The sequence below is a fragment of the Echinops telfairi genome, unplaced genomic scaffold (assembly GCF_000313985.2).
Source record: "Echinops telfairi isolate 266 unplaced genomic scaffold, ASM31398v2 ScPeMD7_443;HRSCAF=831, whole genome shotgun sequence".
In the NCBI taxonomy this organism is placed as follows: Eukaryota; Metazoa; Chordata; class Mammalia; order Afrosoricida; family Tenrecidae; genus Echinops; species Echinops telfairi.
Genome location: NW_022104341.1, coordinates 30395642 through 30410441, shown reverse-complemented (window position 1 = coordinate 30410441; position 14800 = coordinate 30395642). Strand labels below are relative to the sequence as shown.

The window sequence follows — 14800 nt, the reverse complement described above, 5'->3', positions numbered from 1 at the left end:
TATTGTCCTCAGGGCTTGGTGGACCAGGATGTGTTCCACTCTCTCTCCCTCTCCCTTCATTTGCTCCTGTGTGCTCTGATCAGACGTGCCCCTCTCCCTGAGCTGTAGGTTCAGTGCTGTCCTTTGAAGTGAATTCTTCAGGGGGGAGGTGGACTGTCCTCATAGTTGGGATTGGGGCCGGCCCCTCCAACCTCTCTATTGGTTCCCTGCTTCATGCTGGTAGTTGCATTCATGTCTTGGACCACTGGAAAACATACTTTCTTGAAGTCTCTCTCTCAATACCTGAGCCAGCTCCAGGGGTTCCATCCATCACTTTTGCTGCCAGTTTGGCAGCTTGAGCTGCCAAATTGTTGCACAGAGAAGATGCATTTTGAATCTCTTTAAATACTAGCTAGCTTTTTTCCAAGCTAGCTTTAGGGACCTCAGTAAATGCTATTATCTCTGTCCCATCCAGGAGGCCTGCTTCTTGTACCATCCTAGAATGGGGGCCACGGTATAGCTAGTTATTCAAATTCCTTATTTAAAATACTTCAAATGCCCTTTGAATAAAGCTGCTCTCATCTGTGATGAGCTCCACCTCTGGGGCCTCTAGGGAAGAGACCTTGGGATCTAGGTATAGCATCTATGTCCTCCAATGTCAAAATATAGTCACAGGTAAGCATTTCCCTTTGGGTAATCACAGGGCAAAGGGTGGTAGGGTTTAGGGTGGATGCATGCTCATAAGGTTTATTAGTCTGTAAGCCTTTACTCTCCTCCCCTGGAGTGGTTAATGTGTTTGAAATGCCAACATTTGGTTAGTATTCCAACACAATGCTCACTGAAGCACTAAGGACCTTTAGATATTCTTGTGTGGGTTACAAAGATTTGCAATCATAATCATAGAATACTTCCAAATGCAAAGTGAAAACCACTGCTGTCGAGTCAATACTGACTCATCGAGACCCTATAGGACAAGGTGCAACTCCCCCCCCTGGGTTTCCAGGACTGTCACTCTCTATGGGAACAGAAAGCCAAGTCTTTCTCCTGATACTTCCAATGCATACTTTTTAGAAGGGGTTGATAAAAACTCTTTGGTGTTAAGAATTAGCATAAACAGTTTCTTTAGGAATGGTTACCCAGGTGAAATCTTGGTTGTCTGGGCAAGTTAGATAACAGCTTGGTTGCCCAAATGTTCTTATGGCATCCTTATCATGAAAAGACTATTTCTTAAGGTTATTTGACACCAATGCATCTGTGTCAAACCCTTTCCTTGGAATGTGTTCTTCCACAACCTCATTTGCCCTCAGAGAAAACATTCCCGTGGTTATTTATGGGTGTTTAATTAGGCACAGATTGTGCTACTGGCACGGAATATTGAAAAGTACCCATGGGCTGCTAGAGAAATGAACAAATGTTTCTTGGGAAAAGTACAGACAGAACGTTCCTTAGATGTGAGGATGGTGGGACTTTGTTTCACATACTTTGGCCATCCTGCCAGGAGAGGCCAGCCCTTGTAAAAAGACACAGTGCCCTGTAAAATAAAGGACCAGAAAAAAAACCAGAAGACCCTCAACGAGATGGATACACAGTGGCTGCAAGAAAGCGCTCAAACATAAAAACAATTGTGAGGCTGGTGAAGCCAGGCAGCGTTTTGTACGTAAGGACAGAACTTACACCAATCACATAAGGAGCCCGTGGACAGTGAAAACTCTGCCATCAAGTTGATTTCAATCCATAGTAACCACATAACTTATGTGCCATGTGTTCAATGCAGGAACCATCTTTATTCACAGCACTTACAAATTGTTTTTATCAGGCTTAGCTTTCTATGTAACGGTGACACTCTGAGTCTCTCTCAGACTATCAAATGCTCATTGGTTACCTTTTGTTCTCCAGCCACCATCTATTCCCTTGGAAGCTATTCTTCTCTTGCCCAATGTGCATGTTTGGCTCTACTATCCCAAAGGCATAAAAAGCAAGGGCACTTTGTGTAGCCACTTTGTTGACCAAGACCCACAATTCTACACACACCACCCATTCCTATTCTCGGTAACTTATCTTTGCCAAGACTGAAAAGATGGCCTTGTATCCTGGTGGAGTGACTAATTGGAATAGAATCATTTTTGTTGCCTTCAGTTAAGAGAACAAATTTCAAGGTACATTTTGAACTGTCAATTGAAAGATTTCACTCACTTGGGTTATATATTGTGAAAGACCAATTTTCTTCAGAAGGTTTCCGATGTTATTGCAGAATCCTAAGTTGTTGTCTCCAGTATAGGATAGCTGCAAATCCTTTACTCTTTTGATAAAATTAACTTTTCATTTCAGGTTGAAGCACCTTCTTTTCCTTTAGTCTAGAGGAAAGCAAATCATAAGACTCTTTGGAAAGATTTAGTCCCATCTCAGATCACTCATTTCATTGGTCAAAACGTTCACCGTGTGAAGGTGTTTGGAAATCACTGGGACTGCACCCACTTTATTTACCTAGTGCCATATCAAACATGAAAGCCTCATCCTCTGAGACCATTGGTAGCTCATGAAAAGGCGAATGGATCCAAGATCCAAGTGTAGAACAGTGTGCATTATAGGAAAGGAAGTAGATGAGAAGTTGTGAAACTAAAGTCCTTATACACACACACAAACTATGGATAATTTAAATATGTAAATTTCTCATGGAAAGATGAAAGCTCTTGTGACATACTGATTCTGCAGAAGAGAATGTTTAAAGAGTGGAATAAATTAAAAAAAATTCATTGGGGGCTTGTACAGCTCTGATCACAATCCATCCATCCATTCATTGTGTCAAGCACATTTGCACATATGTTGCCATCATCATTTTCAAAACATTTTATTTCTACTTGAGCCCTTGGTATCAGCTCATTCCCCCCACTCCCCACCCTCCCTCCTTCATGATCCCTTGATACTTCATCAAATTTTTTTTAATGTCTTATGCCGACCACTGTCTCCCTTCACCCATTTTTCTGTTGTCCATCTCCCTGGGGGGTGGGTATATATAGATCGTTGTGATCAGTTCTCCCTTTCTCCTCCTACCTTCCCCTTCCCCTCCTGGTATCTCTACTCTCAATATTGGTCCTGAGGGGTTTATCTGTCTTGGATGAGTTGAATACAATTTTATAAATTCAACCATATCTAAGAAACTAGAGCTGATGATGTCTATCCAATGCAATTTTCTGAATCTCTGCCCCCAAATAACCCCAGGAACAGGCCTAAAAACCAAGATATCAAGAAATTTAAAAAAATGATTGAGCTATGTAATGGAATTGTCTGAACTTTTTCGAAGGTCTCTCATACTTATATCCCACTTTTTTTCTGGAGGAAATTGTGTATGATTGGTGCTCTTTTCTTGCTTTGTAAAATTTACTAGTGAGCAGGGCCATATGGAACTAGAAAATTGCTTTTCAGAGGATTTTTCCCTAGAAATGTAATTTCTTTCAAAGTCACAGCACAATTTAGGCTATCTGGTGCCATAGATTAGGCATTGGGCCACTCTGCAGGAGATAGACGAGGCTATCTGAACCCGGAGAGATACACAGCTCAGAAACCCTTGACAGGTCACTGAGTTAGAATTGACCAGATGGCAATCTTTTGTTTGACTTTGGTTTATGTCATCATGGGTGGGTTTGGTAACTTGTGCTTAACTTTTTTTTTTAATTTAAGTTATGAATTGAGTGAAGGTTTACAGAGCAGGTCACCAGTTTTCTATCCATCAACTCATACAACTTTTTGTTTTGACTCAACCACTGCAATCCTTCATTGCATCATCACCTGTTCTGCTTTCTCTGTTTCCTGTGTCCGTTCCTCCTCCTTCCCTAAACGTTCTAAACTTTGATGTTGGCAAATGCTGCCCCTTTGATCCTAAATGGTAGATGATTTACCAGAGGTGTGAGTTCAGTTTCAGGCTAACTAAGGGTTATAGTCTTGGGTATAACTAAGGGTAACTAAGGGTTATAGTCTTGGGTATCCAACCTGTCTCTTTTCAAACCTGTCTCTTTTTCAGTCAGATGTCTTTTATAATCCTGAGTTTTGTTCCTCATTTCTCTTCTACACTTCCCAGGCCCCTCAAATGTGATCTTTTCAGAGCAGTTGGTAGTAGTAATCCGGGTCTAATGTAATGATTTTGGTCTCAGGATCGTGGTGACAGATGTTTATGTGTGCGATTCATTAGTTCATTGGATTGCTTCCTGGCATAATTTGTACTTTGGGGGACATTTCATCTAATTTCATTTAATTTGTCTAATTTGTCAAAATACTTTTGACACTTCATCTAATTTGTCAAAATACTTCATATCATAATGGTGATATTTAGTTTGCTTATTTGATTTACCATATAGTTAAACAATTCTTAAAACTTTATATCTATGCTTATTTTCCAGGGAATACATCCTCTAATTGGCTTAGTTTATCACTATTCACCTGAACATGTGTGACAGGTTGTAGTGAGGGATCTCAGTGTTTGATTGCAAAAATGGAGGAAGGTGGTGTCCTTCCTTCTTTTGAATGCACAGAGAATTCAGCTCATCAACTGAAGGTTCAGTTCCTATATGATGAAGGCCAGACATGCCTCCATCCTCCAATCATCTTTGTCAATTCTGACACCAGTTGTCCTTCCCATAGCATCCTCGGCTCGGTCCAAACATACAACAATTCATTACAATGGCCACTCAGTCCTCATAGACCATACTCCTGATTACAAATTGGGGGAAGTTAGCAGATTACAATTCAGGATCATAAATGCTCAGAACACAGTTATTTGATCAGGACAGCCTCTTCCTAAGCCTTGCCTGTCAGCATGCTTGTGTCTGATCCTTGACTTTTCACATGGTCCCTTTGCCTATGCCTTGCTCAGGTAGTGCTACAGAACTCTTTTAGGTCTGCCAATAAATGCCCAAGAACACATCACTCTACCATAAGCCCCAGCCAGATGGTGCTCGGGTCTAACTCCAGGGGAGAACAAATCTAGCTCCTCCAGAAGACCTTGGAGGCAGCCCACTCTATAAGCCAGCCTCCTGTCCAAGGGCACTTAGCTTTACTTGCTCCCTGGGCCAGGTAGCCCACGGTTCTGTCTCATGCTCTGGTTCTTGGTTCTGCTGCTGCTGTTCGGCCACAATATTTTGCATTTTTCTTTTGAGTCACAGCTTTGTGTCCCTGGATCAAAGAGGTTCAATGTGCAGGGGTTTCAAGCTTAAAAGGATGCACTCCATTTCTGGCTCTTCTTTCTTTTTATTAATCGCTTTATTGAGGGGCTCTTATAAATTGTATGACATCCATCAATCAATTGTTTTAAGCACACTTGTGCATATGTTGCCATCAACATTTCCAAAACATTGTCTCTTCTTTCTGGATGGTGATGAAATTTCCTGGTCCTTGTTTCTGAAATGGCTCCCATTGCAATCACATCAACCCTGCTAACAATCGCTCACAACTGAATTATATAATCCTGTGAGCATCTCCTCCTTGGATCCCCTTCTTTTATCTAGGTCCATCAGCAAACCAGGAAATACGCCCAATCTACATGGTCTCACCCAGTTATTTGGTGGGAGGTACAAAGACTATGTCTAGAAGAGCCATATCAAATAACTAACTGCACCACATTTATGTATTCCCTTTATACTCCCATCGAAGGAAAATACCTGTCACTTACAAAGAGATTATATATACATATGACAGAGAGACATCACAGGGGTCAGGCAATAAGGCAATAGAGGCCCTAACCTGTGGGAGCTTCAACAAACTGGGAGTGTGAAATCCTTGAATTACCCCTTTATTGTCATTAAACTATCCAGTGATCCGTCTCTGACCTACTATCACAGAAAACCCAGGAGAGGGAAGGGGTCAAAGAAACTTTCTGTTGAATATATTTATTGGAGACACAGCAGGGTTCAGCACCGTGGGGGAAAGCCCTATGCCTCCTCGGAGAGAAAAGCCTTATTTTATTTCTGGCGCTATTACGGACAAAGTACTGCAAACATAAGTGAGATGGGGTGGCACCTGACCTCCTGGATCTCTACAAAGGAAAAGAGAAAGTCAAACTCCACGTTAACATTGTCTCAGGCAGATTTCTATGAGGCCGAGGTCAGACATGCTTTCAGCCTCCAACCTTCTTAACGATTCTGACACCAAGTGTCTCTCTCACAGTGCTGCTTGTCAGCTGGGCTCAAGATTCCTCCGCGTGATCACACAGAACGTAGACAATGCTCACAATACGGATCCATATGAAATCATTCACTGCCTGCAAGCACTAAACCAGAAGTTAGATGATTTGACATGGTGTCTAGACTCCGATACTACCAAGCTAGGAACGAATGCCTTAGCTGTGCAGGTCTGGTTTTCTACTTTTTAAATGGCTAATAAACAAACTACTATTTGTTTTTGAAATTAGAGTTATTCTTTTCTACCATGATGTTTCTTTGTCTTTTCAGTTAGCAACACAACGTGTAATGCACTACACCATCAGGGTTTCTTTGACCATTAATGGTATGTTTTGTTTATTCCCTTATGGCAGTAAATGCTCCATCTAATAAGTGTGGTGCCTCCTGCCTTCCAGTGAACTTCAGGAACGTGAAGGTGTGCTGCGCAGAAGCACACATGCGCAATGTGGAAGGAGCTTTTTCTCTGTCTCATGGGGTGGGGTTTCAAAGTAATAAAAGGCTTCAAAATAACCAGAAAAGGCAAATTTGTGAATGTTGACTTAATGCTTTTAACTGCTTTCTTACATTTTTCTCATTATACAGTATTGTGAGACACTGAGTAATTTTTACAAGATGTTATCATCTTCAAGGGGGTTTCATGAAGTAAATGGTAAATTTTCATGATCTTTCAATTCCATTTTCCAAGAACTTTTGAAACCCTCGATCATACAATCCAACCTGTATGGTTTTTAAAAAATTACCGTAAGCAATATAAAGCAAGCATGTAGAGCTTTATCCAATGTTCCTATGAAGCAGAGGTCTGCAAACTATGGTGGCCCTTTTGGGCATCATTTGGTTTTGGAAATAAAGTTTTATTAGGACATAGCTATGCCTATTCATTTTTGTATTGTCTGTTACTAATTTTGCACTGTTGTGGCAGAACTGAGTAGTTGAGACAGACACTATCCTGTCTATATAGCCTTAAATATCTACTAGGTGGCTCTTTTCAGAAAAGTACCCTACCACTGGTATAAAGACTAAATTCTTATTTGGGGGGTGAAAAACAGAAAAAAAGTCAGGAATAAAATGTCAAATGAAATATATTTCATTATAGCCTTAAAAAATGACTCTGAGTAGCATCAACTACTTATTCAGGACTTTTAATAATTGGGAAACAGGTTATATGTTTGGGTAATAATAAGTACACTATGTAATTGGAAAAATAACACCAAAACAATCTATATTTTCTTTAGGGAATATCAAGTAGGCTTTCAAATATTCATGCTCAGAATTGGGAAAACAGTAGCCTGATATTTAAGATGAAAAGCAATCAAATAATTAAAATAGCTCAGTTTTCTATCACATTTTCCATTTAAAGTTGATGTTTGCATAGTACACTTTGGTCACATCTCACTGCCATAGAGTCAGTGCTGACTCATAGTGATCCCCCTGTTAGGTTTCTAGACTGTACTGTTTACGGAAGTAGGAAGTCCTATCTTTCTCCCTCGGAGCAGCTGGTGGTTTTGAACTGCTAACCATGTGCATCACAGCGCAATGCATAACCACTATAGCACCAGGGTGCCTTTCACATTGATATAAATGCATTCTATCCAGTTGTCATCATCTTATTGGGTTTATTCCGGTGTAAGTTCAAAGGTCTAGATGTCATGTTAAAATGATAATTTGGGTGAAATAAAGAAGAAAAGATGTTTCCTTCTGTAGTATATTTGCTAAGAACTAAACTCCTACCCCATGGTGATGCTCAGTCTCATTTTCCTATGGAGATTACATAGTCAAGGTCTCCCTATTATGTTGATTTAGCTTGGAAGTCATCAGTGGTTATTGTCCATTGCCAATGCCCAGAAATCACACAACCATTAACAGATTGTAATCTTAACCCAGAGGGGAATGGCACCTTGTGTTTACCAAAAAGCTAGAGTGGTTTCTCCTGTCATTGAGATCCATTGTAAACTTTGACAAACTATGTCCTGAACCTGAAATTGTCTCCTTAAGGCTTTGCTCATCATTCACCTGTCTATTGGTGACCATTTGAAAGACTGATTCCCCTTGAAGTTTATCAACCATTGGTCTGTTAACCAGATGGTTGGTGGTTTGAACCCACCATCCTCTCTGAGGCAGAAGGTGAGACAATGTGCTTCTGTTAAGATTCACAGCCTTGGAGAGCCTATGGAGCAGTACTACTCTGCTAGAATCTCTGTAACTCAACATTGGCTTGAAGGCAATGGCTTGGTTTTGAATAGTGCTAGTTTCTGACACTTTCTTTGTTGGTCTCAAGGTAAAATGCATTTTTGTTACACAATTCAGGAGCCCTGGTGGTGTAATGGGTTAGCTGTTGGGCTATTCACTGCAAGGTCAGCGGTTCAAACCTACCACTCTGTGGGGAAAGAAAGAGGCTCTCTAGTCAAGATGTACAGTGGTGGAAACTCAAAGGGGCAGTTCTACTCTAGGGTCACGATGCACTGGAGTCAATTTGATGGCAGTGAGTTTGGTTTGTTTGGCTACACAATTTAGAATCTCTTTAGGACAGTAAACATGAATTCAACCATAGTATTGCCTGTCTTTGCAAATTTAGGGGGTTACAAAAATGCAAGACTGAATTATTATCAGATGCAATGAGATCTGTTTTTCAGTAAGCTACCTTACAAATTCTAAGTTTGGCAGTGGGTAAGAGGGATGGAAGAGGTCTGTTCTTCAGGTTTCTAACTTATGGTGCATCTTTTTCGTGGTGGTTGCATTCTGTTTCGGAGCGTCGCTATTTCAGCTTCCAGCCGTTTACTCTCATTTTGGAATCCTTCCTTGAGGAGTTGGGCCTGTTCCTAAAGAGAGATGAATGGAAGCTTAATAAAGTGCAGCACTGTATAAAAGCTCTACCTTCTTTTCCGTTTCCACATTTATGGATATTTTCAGTATTTGACTTTTGACATTTTCCCCAACCCCAACTTTCATTGTATTTTCTCTTGAGCATTCTCTCCTAGTTATTCTTTAGTTAAAGAAGAATTTGCAGCTTATGCCTCCTGAGGTATTGTTGAACCTATAATACCAATCTTTGCCTTTCTTTCTGTTAATTGAATACGTATTTGTGAACAATCTTATTAATATGTTTGTTTCAAATGTTATCCATGAATTATAGACTCTTTTATATACCGACATATACATACACACACGTAGCACATAAATAAACACAGCGTTCTCAAAATCTGATATGTCAGAATCTTAGATCAGGGAATTTTATCCACACCCCTCTCGTCTACATGAAATTAGGTCATCTTGGATTTAGGCAAATAAATTTAGGCTCAATACTGTCTTGAAGCACGAAACAGAAAGCCTTGTTGGAGGGGCAGGTGGTCACACAGGTGTGCTCAAAGGGGTTAAAGCAGTGGTTCTCAACCTTCCTAATGCCGCGACCCTTTCATACAGTTCCTCATGTGGTGGTGACCCCCCAACCATCACATTATTTTCATTGCTACTTCATAACTGTACTTTTGCTACTGTGAAAGGTCGTTTGACCCCCAAAGGAGTCATGACCCATAGATTGAGAACCACTGGGTTAAAGGGTTAAGGTGTTCTAAAGGTTAAAGGGTCAAGGTCTCCTAAAGGTTCTTTTAGAACTAAAGTCAAACTTGGGATGACATTTGAAATAATGTCAAAACAGTGTAGACTCTAATAAGGGATGAAAATAGACCAGACACCCTACTAAATTGTGTGACACAGTGGAAGTTATTTAACATTGCTGAACCTCTGTTTTTTGTTTTCTAATGACCAGTGATATAGTCTTTCATGATAACATGTCCAAAATATGTGGGATGAAGTCTTACCATCCTCACTTCTTTTTTGGGGTGGGCTGTGTTTGAATTAATTAATTAATTAGTATTATTATTAGTTTTATTGGGGCTCTTACAACATACATCAATTGTATCAAGCATATTTCAACATATGTTGCCATCATTATTTTCTAAACATTTACTTTCTATTTGAGCCCTTGGTATCAGCTCCTTTTTTTTTTTAATCCCCCTCCCTACCATCCTCACTTCTAATGAGTATCCTGGCTGTACTTATTCCAAGACAGATTAGTTTATTTTTCTGGCAGTCCATGGTACTTTCAATATTCTTCATCCACACTCTAATTCAAATGCACCGATTCTTCTTCAGTTTCATTGTGCATACAGGGTGATTGGAAATACTTTGACGTGGGTCAGGCACACTTTAGTCTTCCAAGTGACATTCTTGTTTTTCACCAATTAAAAGAGGTCTTGTGCAGTAGATTTAAGCAATGCATTGTCTCATCTGATCTCTTGCTTGCTGTTTCTATGAGCAGTGTTTGTGCATCCAAGGAAGATCAGGGTCTTAGAAGTATCATTGGTGCTGACAACTGTCAGTCTTATGGCCCAGTCCTGGCAAAGGTGCAGGCAAGAGGGATGTTCCCGGATTCCCTGCTTATAAAAAGGCCACACCCACAAGGAGGCATCATCAGGCTGTGACCTAGTTGGCAGGTTGGATTCTACACCTACACTGTCATAAAAGTCCAAGTTCACGTAAAATCACATAAAAGTTCCATCTAGGGATTTGGAACTCTATGCCATAGTTTGCTTCTCTTTCTAGGGAAAAACCTTTGGACCATGGCTCTTTTGCTCTGAGGAAGGACAATGGTTTCTCTCTGAATGACATCCCAGCTTTAGAGTGAGCAGCAGAGAACCAATTGAACAGAAGCCCAGGTTTTCACATCTAGTCTTTCTTATGTATAACCCCTAGCCTATTAACCAGGACAAGGAAGAGCAGGGTCTTAGAATGACCAGTGGTGCTGTGTCCAAGGTAGAGACACTAGCCTATGAGTGGGAGGTCTGAGGGAAAACTGAGCATTCATTTCTCAGCTGCCCTTGCCTGGAATTTAGGAGCCCTGTTGGCACTCTGGGATAAACTGTAGACTGCTAACCAAAAGACTTGCAGTTCAAACCCAGCAGCTGCTCCTTTGGAGAAAGATGAAGCTAACTGCTCTGTACAGATTTACAGTCTTAGAATGAGTTAGAATTGTCTTAATGGTAATGCATTTTTTGTTGTTTGCTGAGCGAGAAGGGAAGTAGTTAGAAACAGTATACGAAATGCTTATATTCTACCACTCTCAGAGACACAGCTTTCTGACTGGGATGGTGGTGGAAGGGACACTCTGTTCTTGGCTTCAGCAGACTAGAGCAGAGTTTCCATCTCACTGAGTTGGGAGTAAGAGGAGAAGGTGCAGCTCTGGGTTCAAATAGGACATACTCACTATTCTTACTGACGTTTGGTAGATTTTCTTGAGTAAATGGTTCTTAATTATATAACTTTAGGGCCATTTCCAGATATTTCAGAGAGTTATTGTGAGAATATGTGTTACCAGTTTCCCTGAGGAGTGGGCCTTTGAGCTCAACACTGAGACAGGAAGAAGGCGAATAAGGAAGGAGACTGGCTGTAGGATGGACTATGTATGTCTTCAGTTTGGTGCTTGGAGGGTCTTTGGCCTAATAACAATTTTCTTAGGTTAGGTTCCTATAAGAAAAGCCTAAGATGGGAATTACTGTGCAGGTAATATACTGAGAATACCATCTTAGGAAAACTCTTTATAGAAACAGGGACATTAGGGGTCACACATTCCCAGGTATCTCCCAAAAGAGGTGATGTGACCATATGGCAGCCAACTCTCACAGCTGCTGGGGGTGGATGCTCTATGCTGTGTGAGGTTCAAAAGCAGCTGCTATGTGAATGTCAACCTACTTAGGACAAGGTTGCTGCTAAGTGCCATCAAGTCAGTTCCTACTGATCTTGACCCTACGCACAAAAGAGAGACCCATTGCCCTGTCCTGCGCCATACTTATAATCATTGCTCGGCTTAAGCGCATGGTTGCAGCCACTGTGTCAATCTATTTCCTTGATGGTTTTCCTCTTTTTCACGGCCTTGCTACTTTACCAAGTGTGATGTCCTTTTCCAAGAACTGGTTTCTCCTGATAAAATGTCCAAAATATGTGAGATGAAATATTGCCATCTTTGCTTCTATGCAACATTCTGGCTGTATTCCAAGATAGATCTGTTAAGTTTTCCTTGCAGTCCACGGTATTTCAATATTCTTTACTAATAAAATAATTCAAATGCATCAATTCTTCTTTGATCTTCCTTATTCACTGTCAAACTTTCACATGCATGTGAGGCATTTGAAAATACCATGGCTTGGGCCAGGCGCACCTAGTTTTCAAATGGCATCCTTATTCATCAACACGAGAGTCTTGTGCAACAGATTTGCTTAATGCAATACACAGTTCACTTTATTGACTGCTGCTTCTCTGATTGATTGTGGATCCAAGTAAAATGAGATCCTTGAAAACATCATTCTTTTCTTCGTTTATCATAATGCCTGTTGGTCCAGTGTTGAGCATTTTTGTTTCCTTTACATTGAGTTAAAATTCATACTGAAAGCTGTAGTCCTTGATATTTATCAACAAGATAATAGCTACCATTTATTTAGGGTTATACAGAGAAGGAACAGTATGTGATATAATGACCGATAACATAGTTAATAATCAGACATAAGTAGGGCTCAGATCCGTCACGGGTCGAAAAACACAAGTGAATATACAAGTTCCTTCTGCGTTTTGTATTCTCACTCTCACACTAAGTTTATGGTCAGGGAACACAGAGACAAAACAGAAGCACACAGATGGTGTAATAAATTACCTGAAGCTTAATAGCTAGAACCCTGTCTTGATCTTGCAGCAACTGGGCCCTGTCCTTCTCCATCTTCTCAGTCAATTGTTTCACATGTTCCTGATAGCTCTTTTCCTTCTGTTCCATCAGCTGCTGATTCTTTATTTGCATTTCCTCCAGCATTTTTGCAGAAGCCTGTGCAGATTCAGTTTTCACACGTTCCACTGAGGAGAAAAGGAAGGAGGGAAAAAATAAGATTACACTGTTGCCTCCTTTTTCTTTCCTATGCAATTTTAATTTTTGCTTCATAAATGAAATTTCCAACAATGATTTTTCTTTTAGGTAACCATACTACAGTAGAAGCAGATTACACAGTTCGGAAAGTTTCAGAAGCTAATACATGTTGTTGTTCTTGGTCAAGTTTAATGACCCCAGATTTTGTCTGTCTGTCTCTAGCTAATTATTTTAACTTTTTATTGTACTTTGGGTGAAAGCTTAAAGAGGAAATCGATTTTTCATTAGACAATTTGCACGTTTTGTTCATGCTATTGCTTGCAATCTTTATAGGGTAGAGCACTTATTCCACTTCCTCTCTTTTTGGCTGTCCTTTTTTCCTACCTCTCCCTGCCATCTGACCTTCATCTCTGGATAAATGCGGCCTTTTGACCTTGAATAGTTCATTGTTTCCAGTCAAATTAGTTAAACCTTCCAGAGATTTTGAAAGCTATCTGGTTTTATGACTTGCTCCTCACCTTCAATCTCCTTTTCCTTTTCTGTAAGGGTCTGATCTGTCTGTAGAATTGAATCCATCATAGACTCCTTAGACATCAAGTATTTCTGCAGAGTTTCTTCAGCCTTAGGAGGAAGAGAATATAGAGTTAGCTGTAGGATACACACATATATAGGATATGTAGGATATATGTATATATAGGATATGTAGGATATACACACAGACACACACATACACACACACACATATATATAGTTGTTGTTTGTAGCTCACCTTTTTTTCTCTAGGAACTATTATTCCTTTTGGCTCTAGTGAGCTTGGCTCAGGTAATGTTTCCCTATCAGGGGTGTTCCCGGCTGGCCATTCATATCACTCTACTAGGCAGAGTCATTGATAGCAGACTGAAATAAACTAGGAAAAAAGTATCTCAGGCCTTTGTAGATTGAGGGCTCTAAGTTTGTAGCCATTCTTGCTAGGGCCCCATTTGGGATGTGTTTGCTAGAAAATAAATTTATTATGTAGTAAGCAGAGTGTAAGAATGTGAATAAAAAAAGAATGAGAGGGCATCTATGGGCTGATTGATAGGCAACAGATTGAGGAGATAACATTCTTTATAGTCTTGAACCCAGTTTTCCTAGAGCTATGAAAGCCAGTTTTAAGTTCAAAAAGTTCAGTAAGCCAGTTTGAAGTTTAAATCAGGAGATTTTTATTTTTTCTTAAGCAATATGTTTGATTTTGTGTCCCTTGGGATATAGAAGCACCACCAATAGCAGCTGCAATAGAAGAAAGGCATCCGTGTTGTGCGAAGGTTAAGTTCTCGATTGCTAACTGAAATGTTAATGGCTTAACCCCACCTAGTGGCTGTGGCAGAAAGTCATGGTGATGTCCTGTCATACATTAAATTAAGAAAATTTTATGGGGTTTTCTACTCTATTGGATGGGATTGCTATTGAGTCGATGGTAAATGACAGCATAACAGATGGTTACAAAAAATAAGGTGATTAGCAGGCTCCTATCTCAACTATGTGGACACCCTCCCCCCAACCCCTACTCCCTGCAGCAGAATGCACTTCAGAGGACAGCCCTGAAGCTACAGCTCAGGGAGAGGGGCATGTCTGATCAGAGCACACAGGAGCAAATGAAGAGGGAGGGAGAGAGAGTGGAGCACATTTTGGCCCACCAAGCTCTGAGGATGATATCCCTGCTCAGTGCAGCCAATGCACATAAAAGACCATAGGGCTGGCCCCACCA

At 40.5% G+C, this 14800-nt stretch overlaps 1 protein-coding gene across 1 annotated transcript in view; it reads right to left on the bottom strand.

Moving 5' to 3' along the window:
* Positions 1-7210: 7210 nt before the first annotated feature.
* GBP1 (guanylate binding protein 1) overlaps positions 7211-14800 on the bottom strand; it is a 22423-nt gene continuing 14833 nt past the window's right edge. Inside the window, exons 9-11 of the mRNA XM_004699274.2 lie at positions 13572-13674; positions 12850-13043; positions 7211-8965 (exon numbers count right to left, since the gene is read on the bottom strand). Coding sequence (XP_004699331.1) covers positions 8849-8965; positions 12850-13043; positions 13572-13674 — 414 coding nt within the window. The 3' untranslated portion in view covers positions 7211-8848. The remainder of the gene's footprint in view (positions 8966-12849; positions 13044-13571; positions 13675-14800) is intronic.